The sequence below is a fragment of the Uloborus diversus genome, chromosome 2 (assembly GCF_026930045.1).
Source record: "Uloborus diversus isolate 005 chromosome 2, Udiv.v.3.1, whole genome shotgun sequence".
Classification (NCBI taxonomy): Eukaryota; Metazoa; Arthropoda; class Arachnida; order Araneae; family Uloboridae; genus Uloborus; species Uloborus diversus.
The window spans coordinates 170,555,742-170,574,330 of NC_072732.1; the positions used below are offsets into that span (position 1 = coordinate 170,555,742).

Here is an 18,589-nt window from a genome sequence, read left to right on the forward strand (position 1 = left end):
CGCAGATGTTATTGGTCTTACACATGGAACCAATGATATAAAATGTCTTCAAGTTCAAAAAATGAGAAGAGTTCTTACGAAAACTATTCCTAAAATTGTATGAAAAGTTTGAAAGTTACCACCTTTTTTAATTTGATGAATACATAACAGTTTGTGTAAAAACAGAGTTGTTAACTGTTGGAAGATCTAACAGAAGAAATATTATTGACAGAGCACCATTTCTGAGCTCTACTTCCTCTATCGGCGTGACAACTGAGTAGTGTCACTTCTTTTAGGGGGAGGGGGAGGAGGCCTTTTTTTCGGGGTATTTGAGTCTTCAAAAAATTGCGATGATGTTCTAGGTCTCATTGTTTGAGAATGGGTAGGTGGTCCCAAAGTCTGAGATCCAGCAGGTAAGTAACAAGGATCTCTGAAACCTAGAATCTCACTAGGTGTGGCAGATAAGTCAACGGATAACTGCTGGGCAACTTTCCATTTTTTCTCCATTACTTTCTGCAAGTCTTTCAAAAAAGTTTCGGGAGGGCATGGTATTTTAGATGCTTTGTGTGGCAAAGTTGCTGAAGTCTGAGTTCTACGAAGAAAAGCAGAAGGTTTTTCAGACAGTCTGGTTTCTTCATTTCGTGTTGGTGGTGAAGGACGTTCTATGAATTTCAGATTTCTTGCTGAAGGAGGTGGTGGAGGAGGAGGTGGTGGTGGAGGAGGAACATTATTACTCGGGAAGTTTGGTACAATGTCTAAAGTTGTTGGAACAGTAGGTACAGAAGCCTTTCTTTCATTTTTAGAACACGACAAAGAATTTTTCATCCCATTGCTTGCTTGATTTATTTTCCATGTGTCATTATCAAACGCAGGTCGCTGAAATTGTTTACTAGAGCATTTTGAGAGACTGCTAACTCCCAGTTTTAATTCGGCCAAAAATGGAAGTTGTGGCTGTGGAATATCTGCTTCCGATTGCCGCCTATCATTACGAGGTTTTGGAGGAATAAAAGGGAGTTGTTTATTTGGAGAGTCAGGACTTCTGAGTTTATGAAGCCTTTCTTTAGTGGGAGTTGACTGAGGAGATGGCGGGGGAGGCAATGAGTTTAGACTTGAAGTGCTTGGCCAACTATATTCTTCTGACAAATCAAGAGGTGGGGGAGGTGGAGGTAAGGAATCAAGGCTTGTTGTGCTTCCTCTAAAGGCTTCAGGTGGTGGAGGAGGCAGTAGAGCAATATCAAGGCTTTCAATTGAGCAACTAGACGACATCGGTGGTGGAGGCAATGGAAAGTCACAAAGGGCTCTTCCTGTAAGTGGAATTGATGCCATCTCTGATGATTTTCTATAAACACTCTTCATTATTCCATTCACCATGATTTGGTCCTCTGTCTGAGATCGTCTTAAACTAAACCTACGAGCAATATTTTTAGTTAATGTTGCAGTGTTTCCAGCACCATTTTTGTAGCTTAAACGATCATGTCCAGTAGTCAGATGTAGTCCTTCTTCAGATTGCTTCGCAATGCTTCGAGTGGTATTTGTCAAAGGAATTTTCGGTGTTATGCTAGGTTTTCTCTTAAGAGTGCTAACTGGTATTTCTGTGGGTTCAAATGGCATCTGCTCAGCAGTTGGAGTACTTACACTAGAACGTTCTGATAAACAACCACTACTGCTGCTTGTACTTGACTTTACGGAATCATGACGCAAAATAGGACCATTAGGATTTGTCCATTCCATTGGAGTGGGAGTAGGTGTGGATTCAGAGCTACGATTACTTATAACATCAGCTTCAGATTGTTCTGGTGTAAGTGCTGCTGCTTGAGGGCCCGAAAATACCACATCTTCCAAAGAAATATCTTGTCTATCTGGACTTCCAGAACTTCCTGAGCTATCTGAGCTTACAGCCATTGTTTTAGCCATAGAAGACACGGAGAAGCTACGTGCATGGGCTAATGTTTCCAAGTCTTCTTCCACTATATCTCTCATAAGGTTGTCATAATTTTCTTTTAGTATTGAACCAAACTGAAAGTGAATTAAAAAAGAAAAAAAGGTTATATGAGTGTCAGGAGACAAAAAATATTCATACAAATTTTATGCTTGAACTCAAAAAGAACAGAAACGCTCATATTAACCTTTTGCTTTAAATTATAAGCATTAAAAAAAAAAATGATTTTCTTGAAATACTGAACCAAATGTTTTGATCTGCATCAAATGTAATTAATATTTCAATATTCAATTCTAGTTTTATGTTTCAAACCAATAGTAGTCTTTTAGAGAAAGCATGGACATGCAAAATTTGGAACTCTAACTCCAGTTTTGAGCTACTGTTGATTTGAGCTTTTGAATCAGTTTGTAAAATAGTAAAAATCATTTTTCAGACCCAAAACTTCTATAGTAGGTTTGCTGGTGAAACATTTTAATTGAGTAGTTGCTTTATATTATAAAAAATCTAATTAAAATTTTAATTCACTGCAGTAGTCTGTCATTTTTAATTTTTTTTAATGGACTCGTAACTTCTGCCAAAACAAATCCCACTGCACAAGACTAGTATTATTCGCCTATTGGGACCGAAAATCTGTTTAATCAGATCGAAGAACATGAGAAAAAACTGGAAATTTTTTTAAAATCTCCAACTTGAAGCGAGTTTGAAGTGGGTCAATGAATTTAATTGTTAGTGCAATAAAAATTAATAATGGTACCTTGAAACTTTCAACAAAACTCTGCAATATTTACAGGAAAAAAACGCTCAACGAAACTGCCATTGCCTGGCGGCAGTTCAGCAGAGATCAAAATTTCAGTGAAAGTTCAAACTTCTTCAGTTCAATTAGCACGTTCAATAATATATTTTTTTTTCAAAAAAAAAAAAAAAAGATTGTAAAATACTTAATTTATATTTCATCAGAATTTCAAATGACTGATTAGTTCTCAATTGCACTTATTTTTTTCACTCTTGCATTTTTTAGTTACTTCTGGTTCTTGAATTGAAACTAGACTGACAGGATGGAATAACTGAAACTGTATTGGCCTGATAATGCTTTTGAATGAGGGTAAAGAGAATATTTGCTTTATTTTAATTTATTTTTTAATGGAAAAATTTCTTAAATAGCAATTTTTCCTTTTTGTAAGCTCACCATACATATGGGGCTCACAATAGTCATAAGGGCTTTCAAATATTTTGTGTATAACATGTTCGGTCAAGCAACGCAGGTCTTGTTCGCTTAATTGGATCAGCCGTTTATTAGGACCAAAATGGTCCTGTCCCGATGTGGTCCTATTGACTGGAATCAACTGTATTAACAGAAATCATTACATACCTTTGCTATACGAATTCCCATAATCCACTGACGAAGAATCTTTTCATCTTCGGCACACAGGTACTTGATATATTTTGAAGACTTTGTCTGTATTTGTGGGTGCTTAAAAAAGAAAGGAAACTTACTTTGAAATTCACAACTCAGATAATTTAAAAGAAATACAGTAGAATTTTTTTTTCCCCAGCCTTTGTTAATCTGGATAAAATTTGTTGACTTGAAAAAAAATTATACAGGGAAACTTTAGTAAGTCAAACTTTGATGAGACAAAAACTTTGACAGGTCCAAGTGAATCTTTATTCCCGTCTGACTGAATAGGGAATTATTCTTATTTATTTTTGATAAGCCGAATTTCATTTAGTCAAGTCGAAATACTTGATAAGTCTAATTTTATTTCATATCAGTTGTTTGATTTTTGTTACTGGAGCAACAGCATAAGTCAAAGTAGTCCCCCCCCCCCCCAATACCCAATAGTATGAACAAAAAGAAAAACATCAAAAAGCAATAAATCTGACCTAAAATTATAAATTGAGTAGAGCTTTTTTTACAAAAGAAAATGAACATTCAATCAAACACAGATTTTATGGATTTTGTTGCAGGTGATGATGGAATTAAAGACACAAGGTTCCCAACTGATGAAGATATTTTATCATGCATAAGTGAAAAAAACAAAAACGTTTCTGATGTTGAAGATAACTTAAATCAGTGGAAAAATTACCTTCTGTTCAAGTTATTAGAAGAGCAGCAGATATCTTGCATTTTTTCATAGAATACTATTTGATTGTTCCCGTCCACTGGTTCACAGATTGTTTTATAAAACATCCTTCTTTTTTTTTAAAGTAAAAACTGGTATATTTCAACATAGCAATTATATCACGAATTAATTATGTCAAGTAGACACATAATCTCCTTGATACATTATCTATCAATTTTTGCTCATATTATAAATTCAATGAGTTTCAGTGACAATATTTTATTATATTCCATTCTAGTTTTGTTTTGTTTTACGATGAGCCAAATTTTTGATAACTTGTATTTTTTTCGATTTCCATACAAATTCGAATTATTGAAATTTCACTGCATTCTAATTTTGATTTATGATAGCAAAAACGTAACTCTTAAAACGGAATTTGCTTTTGGTTTTGCTTAAATGTACAGCACCTAGAATTTAAAATTATGGTGATATAACAAACGTCATGACATACTGAGAATGTTATCCCAAAATCACTCCAGCTGAACTATTATTGACAAAGCGTTTGGGTGAACCACGTGAACCCAAACCCAACCCTTTTCATTCAAATGCCCACAAGTGCTTAAAACAGAAGACAGTGGGCAAATTAATTTTTACTATGAAAGAGTGGGAATTTTTTTTTTTTTTTTTAAATGACTTGTAAACAATTGCATGCAATCTTGTTACAAACCATTGTTTTTCATTGCAATTAACAGTTAATCTACTAATTTAAGGATTTAATTTAGTTAAATACCCCTATTAACTGGATGTTTGCTTATCCAGAATGAATCTGGTACCAGTTAGTATGGATAAATGAGCTTGTATTGTACTAAAAATTTTAAACATGAAAGACAACGCATGTTTCTGGAGTTCAACTTGACTCCACTCTAAATGGATGTCACATTTACAGCCAATGATTCAGCTACCAGCAATTCTAAAACTTTTATCCATGTTGAATTAAGAAGAGTAAGTTTTAGGAAGCACTGTAGCATTTAAAAGATTTTCAGCAGCCAGTGCCAATCTGAGGACTGCAGTGGTTGAAAAACAATGTTATAAACAATGCAGACGTTGAAGTCTACTCAATGCTGTTAATATCAATTATCAAACATTGATGTCCCACTTTAACACTAAAGATGTAAAAATTCCAGAAATCTTAAAATGGTCAGAAGAGTGGGAGCGCAGCTAGACTTATTTTCCTCTTTTTGCGTTCTGGGTTTCTTAGTAGTAATAATATCTTTTGAAATATAAAGTAAAGCTACAATATTAAAATGGAATGTTAATCTTCCAACTGTACAATTCAATAAATTCATATTTTGACTTGAAATGAAATTAACCACTAAGATGAAATGAAAGTTTAATTCAAAGTTGATTGAATTTCAGAAAATGCATACAGTTGTACCCATTCATAGCAAAGTTGAAGAGACCAAATAAAAATTTTCATCTGTAGCAGTAATTTTGTTTTAAAAAGTTTAATAATACACAGTATAACATAAAGAGGAAATGAAGCTATTATGTTCCAGTCATTAAGTCTCAACAAAGGACTCAGCTTTTAACAGATCCAACTGTGCATACACATATTAAAATAATAGTTAAACAAGTCTAAGAAAAAAAAAAACGCAAAAATTATAAAATCACTTGAAAAGGGAAAGTAATTTCAAATGTACATAATGGGAGGAAATTCTCTAAAACACTTAAACATTTTTAGGATTACCATTTGATGAAATGGTTAAAATTTTATTTTTGAATTATGAACACATTACAATTTTGATTTAAACACTTCTACTTAATGATATTATTCACATGGTTCTGCATATTAATTAATTATGAATGTTTGTTATAAATATGATGTCTTTTTATTGAGAAAAGCAGCAAGTAAAACTTTGACATACAGATAAATTTTTCGTCCAGCTTGCATTATAAAAGTTAGTGTAAAAATCAAGCAAAAAAGAAAAAAAAAAAGGAAAAATGCATTTAAATGCAAAAAAAAAAAAAGAAAAAGAAAAAAAAAAAGAAATTACTGAAAATATTATTCCTATGTTAGAAATTAAAAACATTGCAACTTTTCAGAAAGGTGAATTATACCAACTTCTATTCAACACATATTTTTGTTGATGAAATGAAACTAAAATCGCACCTCAAAACAAAGATGCTTCGGCCAAATGCCTGCTGTTCAGCATGAATCATTCAATTTATTCAATTTGACTTGTGTGAGCAATCTGCTAACTTAAGTCACATTATTCAACTTTTGAGTAAGGTTTTGACTTTTTTCATTAATCACAGCTTTATTTAATTTCTTCTTTGATATTAACTCATTAGTTTTAGGGATTTATCTTTTAATCATCAGAGAGTTTTAAAAAATCATGATTTCTTTAAATTAAAAAAATGGCTTTTCTCAATTTCCACATAAATTGAACAGCTATAATTATTTATAATTATTCATTCCCATGAGTGTACAAAATGGTTTGTTCCACAAAATTAAAAAACTTGTTAGTTTGGTTCATTCAGCTTAAAAAGAAATGAAAAAAAAAAAAAAAAAACCACTGTGCTTGATGAAAATACAGCACACCCTCTGTTTTAAATCTATATGGGTGCTTGCAAAAGGCAAGGAGAATTTCTTTTTTCTATTTGTGACTTTTTTTCTTTCAAAATCCACTAAAAAGTGATATTACTGTTTTACAGTGGAACCACATGCATATACAAATGTGTAAAATGATTACAAACCTTTATGGCAAAACCAAAATCAGTTGGAGCTTTATATTTTTTCTTCCATCCAAATCCAGAATAAACGTTATTCATTTCAAATGTTGTTAAACATATTAAATCCTTTGAAAGCTAAAATAAATATAATAAGTATTTAACATTTTTTAAAGATTCCATCACTAAATCCTAATTGAAGCATAACATTTTATATTAATAGTGAAAAAAATATTAAAAGGCACATTTTAAAGAACATACATTATCCATTGTCATAAAAATCACTGCTGAATGAAATTGTTCTGTTGATTAAAACCAAATTTAAAGGAACATATTCAAATAAATATGAAATCATTTAAAATCAATGCTTGACGAAATCAGCACTGTGGTTTTTAAAATCATGGATTCAGATACTTTAATATATTTACCATGTGAAATAAGTCAAGGTTCTGAGCACTTTGCCATTTCAGAACTTGTATGAGATTCACTGCTTTCATCTATGAATTACCTCACCCTTTATTGACCATTCAACAACATTCTTAAACCTTTTGTCCAATACAGGGAGGAGAACAGAACAAAGGAAAGCATACTTCATAACAGCTTGAAGAGCTGGCTCTCACGAATTTCGAAAAATTCTTCATCTAAAGTTCAGTTTTAATTATATAAATAATGAATGATAGCATTTAAATTTAAGTGTTAGAGAGGAGCAAGAAATGTGAAGAGAAGGTAGAGCCAGTGCCTAACTAATCGCAGGTGCCAGGTTTCCTGGGTGAATGGAAAAAAAACTTGTCAACAAAAGTTCTTGTTCTTTCTGATCGAATATAATTTTTTATTCAGTGTATTTTCAATCATTCATTTTTCTTTTTTTTTTGTCTTAAAGTAGTATTTCACAAGTAAAATAATATTTACAAATGCAAGAAATCCATCAACTTTTTGTTTTTTAAATCATCTTCTTCTGAACATCTGAAGTATTACAAATTTAAAGTTAAAAAAATAAATAAGTTGGCAATTTAAAATTCAATTCAGATTAGAAAAAGTTATATTTCAAGAAACCAATTAAATTCAGAAGGTTGTCCATTTCAAAGAAAACAAAATTGTGCTTAGCAGCTTACAGCTCTATCTATACTTCTGTAACTATAACTTATAAAGCACTCTAAATTGGGGGGAGAGGGGAATGAAGTTTTAGTTAAATATTTTTTCATTATTTGATATATCAGAAGAAAGACAGTTTTCAAATATTTCAAGGTTAGCACTTTTTTTCCTGATTTAATATTAGTTTTTAGCTTCATTTAATTTTTTCTTAGTTGAAAAGTTATTCATTACAAAATGATTGATACACAAGTCCTGACACACCAATGCAATTTATGAATATTTCCATACACATGGTTATCAAAAATTTAAATGGCAACATGATAACAGCATCTTCAGGGAAATGGATGGTTTAAAAACTATTTTTGCTCAGTAACTTTTACCACTTATTTTCACTATTACACTGCGTAAGCCATATAGTACCTTTGATTTTCCTTTTGGGCAGTAATAAATTCCGGAAGCTCTTAGAACAAAGAAATGCTTTTTCCACGCTTTTTTCCCATCACTTTTCAAGTATAATGCACTTTCAACTTCTGGGACACTTGATGAAGAGAAAAATTCCTAAAAAATGTGAAGAAAACATCAGAATCTACATTGAAACTACAAATTATTCAAGAAAATTCAAAACTGTATTTTTAAGAAACTTATATTTTAAAAATAAATTTAACAATAACATTTTACTTAAAACAATGATGGTTTATACTCTTTAGCACTATTTTGTGAGTAAGAAATACTTTTTTTTTGAGGGGTAGCAGTATAAATTTAGTAATTTTTCAATGCTGCAATTAGTACTACAACATCGAAAGTGTCATATATGTTAAAATGTAGTTTGGTTTTGCAACAAGCTATAAGAAATGAATTGTTATCCAAGTTCTCAGTTCATTAATCGACTTTTAGAAGAACATCAAATGCAACATACTGAGAGCAACTTCCCACTGTCTTTTCTAGCAGCCATGGTTGGTAATAGTTGCTCTGCCTAAACAAGTGTCATTCAAAAAAAATCCCATGCACAAGTTGCAACTTATTAGGGTAACATCACCAGCAATTGGCAGGTCACCAGTGATTGGCAATTCCAACAAAAATGTCCAAAAATAAAATTTGTATCCAATTTTTTAAAAGTAGAAAGCTATATGCCAACTGAATATACATTTACTTGTAAGATTATAACTTCAATTCATGTTACTAAATGGTAGCAGTAAATAAGAAAAATAAACAATTGTGGCTTGTGTCAAATCAGCCATTTTTGTTGCAAAAGCTTCTTCCCTGGCTTAAGGTAAGCATGCGCATCAATCCATTAAAATTTGACTTAAAATACATTTTAAATTTTCGTTGTCAAATGTTTTGTTTAGTTGAAAAGTGTTACTTTGAGTGGGTAGAAATATATTTTTTTCCCTTTTTGGATTTTTGAAATAATGATGGATGCCATTTAGTGGTGCTTCAGTTTTGCTAGTCTCCAGTAATTGGCACATGTGCCTATAAACACTAATGTGACGTGCAATATGTCTCTAGTTCGATTTCTGATACTTTTGCAGCAACTATATTATATGGGTTCTACTATTGATTTGAATCCTACAGAATATACTGTTGAATTTTTAAGAGAAACAATAGAAAACAAGTATGTTTGGCCATCAGTCAGATATTGCGACTGTAGAGAATAGGTTCATTTTTTATGGTCTCTTAGAATCATCAGGTCAATGTTACTTTTTATGTGGAAATAGCTATAATTTATAAAATCGGAACTGCAGGGGTGTCCCCCCATACGGGCAAGGACGCCCCCCTCAATATCGCAGAGCCCCCCCCCCCCAAAAAAGCAAGAGACGCCCCTCAAATGAGAAAAATACCCCTAAAAACAACTCCGCTAAAAATTTTAATGATGCAGTCTGCGACATGACCCGCCCCCCCCCCCACCCCTAGGTGGGCACCCCAGGAAACTGCATTGCGACTAACGAAATAGCAATAGTCGCGATTTTTTTTTCCGAGCAACACTCCAAATTAATTTTTATTTCTCTAATCTAAAATATTTTTTCATCGTCAAGATGTGTAATTTAACAATAATTTATGTAAAATTACCTACTTTAACTTAACATTAATTACGTTTCTTATGATAATAAAATTTGTATGTAACCTAAAAGTGAAAAATGAAGTGTTTTTCCAGTTCTATTAACATGTGCCAATCACTGGATCACAAGGTGTCATACACTGGGGCATCAGGTGCCAATTTCTGGTGATTTCGATAAATTTTTACGCCTATATTTTTATAAAAATATAAATTCAAATATTTTTGATTTCAGTGAACTAAATAGATGCACAGATGTGCATTCTTTTAAATACAAAAATATTTGCAAGTGATTTTTTTTTTTAAGTATTGAAAACAGAGGTAAGTTAAAGGACAAACTAAAGGCCTATTACTGGGGTCGTTACCCTACTATGACCCAGATCAGTTGAAAACATTCACACATTGACAGCTCAAACTTCTACAGCAGTTTCCTGGCGTTTCCTTTTAAAGAGAAGGAATATGAAGTACAGTAAAAACTTTATTTGTCCAAAACTCTTTTAACTGATACCTCCTTAAACCATTCGGGTTATGCCAGTTCCTTGAGTCACTTATATTTAGCAATTAAATAAAATCAATTTCTACTGCATGCGCTCGACTATTCATGCCTTGTGCTATTACTTCTATCGCCCCCCCCCCCCCTTCAACCACCTCAGATTTTTGGATACAGAGTTATTCTACTTTTAAAAATTCTTAAAATGGAAAAGAGATCAAATCTGAAATTATTGCTTTTTTAATAATTATTTTTTTATCCACATATTTTATGTTTAAGAATTCAGGAAAAAATCCTTAACTATTATTAATAACACTATGAAAATTAGTTTACCATGTTATATCTTATTAAATTTACATTTCATTTTTTAACTACTTTAGTGCGACATTTATTGAACATGCTCATTCTTTATAATTATAGTGACATAATTAAAAACATCTATTTTATTAGTTATTAGCGAAATGTGTACATTTTTAAAGTTGTAGCCTTCATATCGCAATTTCATAGCATAATACTGCCGTGTGCATGTAAACGGCAGTACCTGCAGAAATGAGTTTTCGAGATATTTGAAGAATTGTGCGGTGAATTCAATACTAACAATAGAAAAATGTTGAAATTAACGTTTTTTTCACGCCTTTTTTTCAGCGGAAACCAATTAAGCGAGCTTGAAAATTAAAGATAACGTACAATAGATGACAAAATGCCGAAAAATGAAAAATTTGCAGTTACTACCCTTTACCTGCACATGGCACATTAGTTATGTTTTTACTGACAAAATACCATACTCATTTTATGGTATATTGTTGCAAGTTTTCTTTCAATATGCTTAATCCTATGCAATATAGATCAGCATAAACACTATGTTTTGAATGGGGCAGAAAATTAGTTTTTTCTCCTAAATGTTTAATTGCATAATTTTGTACTGTACAATAGATACAGTCAGTAAACAGGACATGAGAAAAATACAAATGGCAGAGTTAAAGTTTTTGCTCTGCGGTCTCCTAATATCTATTTTTAAGTTATCTTTTTCATCTAGAGTCCTTGATTTACCAAAGATGGTGTTATCCTGATTACTTCAGTTGGACGAAATTGACGAATGACAAATGTTTGCAGCCATTATCATTAATGTAGACAATTTAATTTTTAAAAAATGCTAAGAACAACAAATAAAAATTAACACATTAACATTTACTTCTAAAAGAGCAGTCTTTGCATCATCGTCAAGCTCAGAGCCCTTCTCAGAAGAACTACCCATTAGAAGATATTCCTGAAACAGGCATTCACTATTAGTATTGCACTGATGGAAGAAAATGTTTATTTTAGAAAAGAAAGTTAATGAGGAAACCAATGCTGCATAATACAAATTGCAAAAGACATCACATACAGGATTCAGGATGACAAAGAACCCGTTTTTTAGTCAGAAAAAGCATCAAGTTTCCAGACGGTAAACAGCAGCTACAATGAGGCTCTGAAGCATATAGAACCATTTCCCAGTATTTTGTCTAAATGCCCGTAACATGACACATTATTTTCCATTATCTATTTAATTAATGTTTTTATTTGTACACAATTTTATTTTGAGTTAGTCCTACCAACACAAAAACTCAAAATACAACAATGTGCTAATCAAACAACAAATTAAATAGTTATGGCAAAAAAAAGTGCCATGTTGCAGACTCTACATTTGGACAAAATACTGTAAAATGGCCTTATATGTAAAATATGTTTTGGCAGTCACTACAGTACAACATAGATTGTTTAATCAGCAATATCATGGTGCTTCAAGTTTTGGTAATATTCTCACATTCTCAGTTCCAAAAGGTCCTCAGTTTCCCTACGTAATCAGCAATACATATTTTCAATATTACATTAATAAAGGATGCGAAATGGCTTTTCATATTCTCAATAAACAAATTAGTAATGCTGAGAGATTAATAATTGAATGTTTTAAAACAGTAGATGTTAACAAAATTTGTTGAAGCAACAGAGAGTTGTATCCAAGAGTACGAAAACCAGTCATCTACTGGGCTATACCGAAGGAGACGACTGGTTATCAGACTCATTAATTCAATTAAGAGAAAAAGAGAAGCAAACATACCTCAGGATTAATAAATAAATCATATTTTTCATCTTTCTCTAAATACTGTAACTTATTTGGTGAATCTCGGGCCCATAATAAGAGATTTTCAACAACATATTCGTGATCTTCATACATTCTCTCTGCAGGAAATAAGAACACAAGTTATTATATACAATGTTTACGAACAATAGAAAAGAGACATTGTAAAATAATAAAATAGCATTTATGAAAAAGATGTTTTTTTTAACTCAATTATAAAATAATCAACCAAGTAAAGTTTAATAAATCAAATATAATCAAATATGAATTCATGAAGCATATTAAAATTTACAACATGATATTTTGACTCACAATTACAACTATTTCTTTATCTTTAAAGTTTAGATACTTAAGATCACTATATTCTAAAGCAGTATGCAAGTTAAAAGGAGCATCAAAAAATCCATATTATCTGTGCAAAATATAAAAAGGGCAATAAATATTTATTTCATATTAAATTTCAATTTTCATAAACAGAGATTAAAAATCAATCACTTTTTTTCACTTAAAAATAAACTTCTTTTTTCATCTCTATAGGTGAAAAAAATTCATAAAGCACTTGGTTCACAGATTTTTTTAGATCTTAATTAAATAGCAGTCAAGTGATAAAGCAGTATGAAAATAGCAGTTGCCCAAAGAGCCGGGGAAATCTGTTAGCCCATTGATGATAAAACAATAAAGGCCATTTAAAAGCAACTTAAAATTAGAAACATTAAAATTTCAGAACTAATTTTGGAAATCCTCCCTCTTAAAATCCGTGTCTAAAGCTACACAGTAAAATATTTTGAGTTTGGAAATAGAAAATTTCTTTCCCTGTGCTGCATTACTTTTTTTAGTTATTATTGGCTGTCAATGTCACAGCAACTATGGTGTTAGTAAGTTTAGTGGTGCAAGAACCTTTATAGGTTATGTTATCACAGCAATACTGAATTACTTAGGTTTAAAATTTGCCAAAAAAGGGTGGTGCCATACAAATACAAAGACCAGCAACAGGCCTTGGATACAGCAAGGCTAATCCAAGTCAGTTTGGAAATGAATAGCCCCCAATGAAGATCAGTGGACCTCTTAAAGCTATCCAACAGATTGCTCATTCCGGTAAGCTGTTCCAAGTGCCTACAACCCTACTAAAGTAAAAGTATCTATACTACATACCCCATCAACGTACCTACATGATTTAAAATACTCAACTTTTATTAATGTAATAACACAAGAAAGTAAATATTTTAAAAGTTCAGTAAATCGCATCTACTAAAATTAAAAGTTAATTACAGCTTATATAATTTGATATACCTAAATTACTTTATCTGATCAAAACAAATAACTTTTATAGCAAATACTTAGAAATAAATACTAGAATAATATAAAATATCCTTACCCATAAATAATTCAGGTATATGTTCCACAAGGGTCCACCTTGGATCCATGGGGACATGGTTTTTATCTGCCAGCAGACGACAAACTTGCCCCACAGTCATGCGCTCATCCACTAACAAGCTCTTAGCACTGTTGTCAGCGCTGAAAGCTTTTATAAAGATCTGGCAAAAGAGTTATGATAAATGTAATTTTTGGAAAACTTTATTCAGAATACATTAAAAACAATAAAGTTGTATTTGCTCCATAATAACTTTTATACAATGAAAGTAAGTTAATTTCAGTTCATTTCATTACAAATCATGCAGCTTTATACTTTTAGAAAGAAAGAAAAAAATATTGCATAAAAAGAAAAATTAATTAATCTTTTAATTTTTTTATATAGAATTCAACAACATCAAATTTATTACGAACATACATTATTAAAAAAGAGAACTATCTTGTTGCAGCTTGAAACATTCCTAATAGTTTCCAACTATCTTGGAAATTAAAAGATTCCCTCCCATCAAGAAAGAATGCATTGTTCTGCTTACAATTGTAGCAGCCTGAACCTGATTTAATGTACCATCCATAATTTGTTAGCGGTAAAAAACATTAATTTTTCTACTGTTTCTTCTACAATGGTGTTAAAAAAATAAATGATTATTCATTTCTAAGTGGATTTGAAGATTTTGAAAATGTTTTAAAATGATTTCTCTTAAGAAGTAATGTACAATGAAATGATTTTCATGTCACAGAAGGCTTTAGTGTACCATGAAATAATAAAGGTTATGTACCCATGAGAACTTTACTTTTCATGTTATAATATTGATTATTTTAGCTAAAACAAGTCATTTTTTAAAGATTTCTATGTTTTTCTTCTTATTTATATAATGTTTTACTTTTTGAGTGTTTGTGAGTGTACTTCCTTAAAGTTGAACTATTAAAAATAGCTCCCTGTTTTAAGGTACATAAATATTCAGGTGTATTCATGACTATAAATATTCATGTCCATGTGTATTATCCATATCATAGCTGCCAAGTGCTCCGTTTTTACCGGAGTTTCTCCAATTTTTATTGCGTACTCCAAAAATCCAATTTATTCTAAAAAAACTCCGTTTTTTTGACTTTGCTTGTACACTTTTCGATTTTTGAGGAAAAAGAAGAAATTTCCCTATCCTTGAAGGCAGGAATTGTGCACAAACTCAACAAAAGAGAAGACAATTTGATGCTTTGGAAGCTTAGTGTCAGGATAAACACTGAGAGAACTTCAGAGGGGGAGTGTCGATCAGAGATCGTCTTTTTTTCATCCAGCATTTCAGCTACGTGTAAAACGTAGCCGCCATGTTTGGTCATTCACAAGATGGAAGTTAGTAGACGATGCTTAAGCGCCTTCGTTTTCAAAGACAAAGCAGAATTGGGTTTTTCTTTTAACTGCAAACTAATGAAAATAAGCAAAATGTGCTGCAAAATGTTTTTTTTTTTTTTTGTTGTTTTAAATAATTTTATTGAGAAATATGAAAACAGTTATACTAATCAAAATTTCATTTTATCCTTATTGCTTTGGATACGAATGTGCTAAAAATTCGCAATTAAATTGTAGTTTCATGGGTATTTTTTATTTTTAAATTATTTTCATGCAACAAATTCAAAATTTTATGCCTGAATTTTTGACTTAGTCGCCATGTTTGGTCATTTGCGAGATTTTAGTACACAAGACTCTTAAGTGGCCAAGTTTTCAAAATCGGAATTAGATGTTTATTGCAATGCAAACTATTGAAAATAATGCAAAATGAGCTTTTTTTTTTTCGGAAAATTCTAAATTTTTTTCTAGAAAAATGCAAAATTTTTTCTTCAGAATATTATTTTATCCTCATTGATTTCGACTCTTATGTGCTAAAAACTCGCTATTTCGTCTAAATTTTAGTTTTTTAAGGGTCATTAATTATTTATAATTATACTTTTAATGCAACAAATTCAAAATTTTACATCTGAATTTTTGATTTAGTCGCCATGTTTGGTCATTTGTGAGATTTTAGTACACAAGACTCTAAAGTGGCCAAGTTTTCAAAATCGGAATTAGATGTTTATTGCAATGCAAACTATTAAAAATAATGGAAAATAGGCTTTTTTTTTCGGAAAATTCTAAATTTTTTTCTTTAAAAATTCAAAATGTTTTCTTCAGAATATTATTTTATCCACATTGGTTTAGACTCTAATGTGCTAAAAACTCGCTATTTCATCTAAATTTTAGTTTTTTAAGGGTCATTAATTATTTATATAATTACTTTTAATGCAACAAACTCAAAAGCTATCGTCTTAAATTTTTCGCATTGTTGCCATGTTTTATCATTTGCAACATGGAAGTAGACAAGATTATTAATAGCCTAAGTTCCCGAAAACATAATTAGTTGTTTGTCTCAATGCAAACTATTAAAAGGCAAAAAGTTATGTTTTTTTAAAAATAATTCTCTTGAAGGGGAAATTTTATCTATTTGATCCTCATTGCCTTGTAGGCTTTGCTATAAACTGAAACTATTTCATCTAAATTAAAGGTTCCTGCTGACTTCTCATTTATTTATTTTTTTTTTAATTTTTTTTTTAATTTTTATTTTTCATTATTTTTTTAAATAAATCAGAAACTTATTTTAACTTAATTTTTCCATGTGCAAAAAAAGTACTGAATATCTCTCTTTAAATCCTATTCATCTATTTTTTTTATAGAAGTTGTAAAAAAACTGCCTCCCCCACTCCAGTTTGTATTTCAAAACTTGGCGACATTGGTGGCCACATAGTTTTTGGAGACTAGTGGCCACTGGTCACTTACAAAATTTCAGAGTCTTGACCTTTACTATGAAGTTGCTTTACTTCCAAGTATACGAACCAATTGTGTTTTTTAATCTTCAATATGTTCTTATGCAATGCATTTTCAATACATGTAGGATATGTATGAAAGCATATTTTTAAAAAAGATTGCCGTTTTATTAAATCAAACAGAAATCATGTTTTTTTAAACTTTTCAATATGTATCTATGCAATGTTGCTTTTTTAATGTAAAATAATTTTGTTTTAAACTTGGTTGTAGTTTTGTTGAAAATCTAACATGAAAATTCAGAAAAGCATTGTAAAAGTGCTTAGAATTTATGGAAACTTACGGTACAGAAGGAAGGTTTAGCGTAGGCCACGATTTCATGCTCCTATTTTAACCCTCAGTGCTCCTATTTTTTCCCTTAAGTGCTCCTATTTTTTGTATCTTGAGGTTGGCAGCTATGCCATAAACATAGTTCACTAATAGTGACTCATACATTATTATTATTAGCACAAAAATGTTCCAAATATTTGCATCTGCCACATCATTGTTTTAAACTTCTGTAGAGTGTAGGAAAGAAAAATAATGCTTTTTATGCAATTTACAGTTTGATACTGAGGGGGGGGGGATGTTTCAAGGAGCAACATCTTCCCTCAACTACTTAAACAGACAGTACAATTTTTACAAATTAATGAAATTATCAACAAATTATATCTTGCAATAGCATTTAGTATAGTTTATTTACATACATGCAAAGCAGCAATAGGGGAAAAATTAAGAAGAAAAAACTAAGGATCAACCACATAAATGAAGATGAAAGTAAGTGTGTATTTTGCATAATGGAGGACAACATAATCTACCTTTTTAACACTTGCTTCTTTTATTTTCTCCAAAGCTATCCTGATTTTTTCTGCTTTTATACGTGCAGCTTGTTCTGCCTAAAGAATGTTAAGATTGCAGCAGAAATAGAAAAAGCCACCACCATTAAAAGAAGAATTAGGAAAGCACAGTGCAAAAGCAATTTAAATCTTTCATAAAATTGGAATTAAATCAAGTAAATGTCTTTTAAGATTTCTTTCACTAATAATTCAGCCTTAGTCTTTAATATAATATATTTTTTTAAACTCTACTCAACATTATAAACTATTTTACATGAATTTAATAGGACAAATAAAGAAATACTCTACTCCCAATTTCATGAAAACCATTTCTTTTCTTTTCATACAAAAAATGGAGGCTTGAATGAAAAAAATTCTTTATTTTGCTGGCAGTTTTAACAGTTTTAACATTTTAAAAAGATACAATGCAATGAATGGGTCACTTAATCTTGTGCAATGAATGTATGCAAAGTTTTTTCAAAACTAAGTGCATCCCACAAAAGCTATATATTAAAAAATAAAACATAGCCTTTAAACTTAGTAGCTCAAGAACTGGTCTACTGATAGATCTAGAGATTAGTTCACAACAAACACTGGTTTTGTGGGAATGGAAACATAGTGTAGCAATATCTGAAGTTTTTTTTTTTTTTTGAAAAATTATTTATAGTTAAGCAAAATCTGCTATCTCACAATGCATTCTATATGTGACATTTAATGTCAATATAATTAAATACAAAAATGCTGATATTTCATTTAGCATGTATATTTAAAGGGATAAGGACAATAATGTCAGTTATGTGATTTAAAGCCCACATTCAGATACAGTATGTTTTTTTAAATAAATTTAACAAATAAATGTTCTGAATATTAAAAAAAAATACAGATAAATTTCAAAATTTATATGCTTATTCGTAGTTTGTGTTAGAATTTTAGTAATCAGAAGCATAAGACAAAGCATTCAATGGCAGACAATTTCACAAACACATGAAGAAACATTATTCCACATTAGAAGCAAAGAGAGGGGAAAATCAACATTTAGCTCTGAAGTTTTTGGCACATTAAAGTACTTGAAGGTATAAAAAAAGAATAA

General features: G+C 30.9%; 1 protein-coding gene across 1 annotated transcript in view; it reads right to left on the reverse strand.

Annotated features, from left to right (window-relative positions):
* Positions 1–237: 237 nt before the first annotated feature.
* The window catches only part of LOC129216143 (abnormal cell migration protein 10-like), a 351,268-nt gene continuing 332,916 nt past the window's right edge, over positions 238–18,589 (reverse strand). Inside the window, exons 6-13 of the mRNA XM_054850300.1 lie at positions 17,482–17,559; positions 13,838–13,997; positions 12,442–12,563; positions 11,536–11,610; positions 8,221–8,358; positions 6,736–6,846; positions 3,288–3,389; positions 238–1,995 (exon numbers count right to left, since the gene is read on the reverse strand). Coding sequence (XP_054706275.1) covers positions 238–1,995; positions 3,288–3,389; positions 6,736–6,846; positions 8,221–8,358; positions 11,536–11,610; positions 12,442–12,563; positions 13,838–13,997; positions 17,482–17,559 — 2,544 coding nt within the window. The remainder of the gene's footprint in view (positions 1,996–3,287; positions 3,390–6,735; positions 6,847–8,220; positions 8,359–11,535; positions 11,611–12,441; positions 12,564–13,837; positions 13,998–17,481; positions 17,560–18,589) is intronic.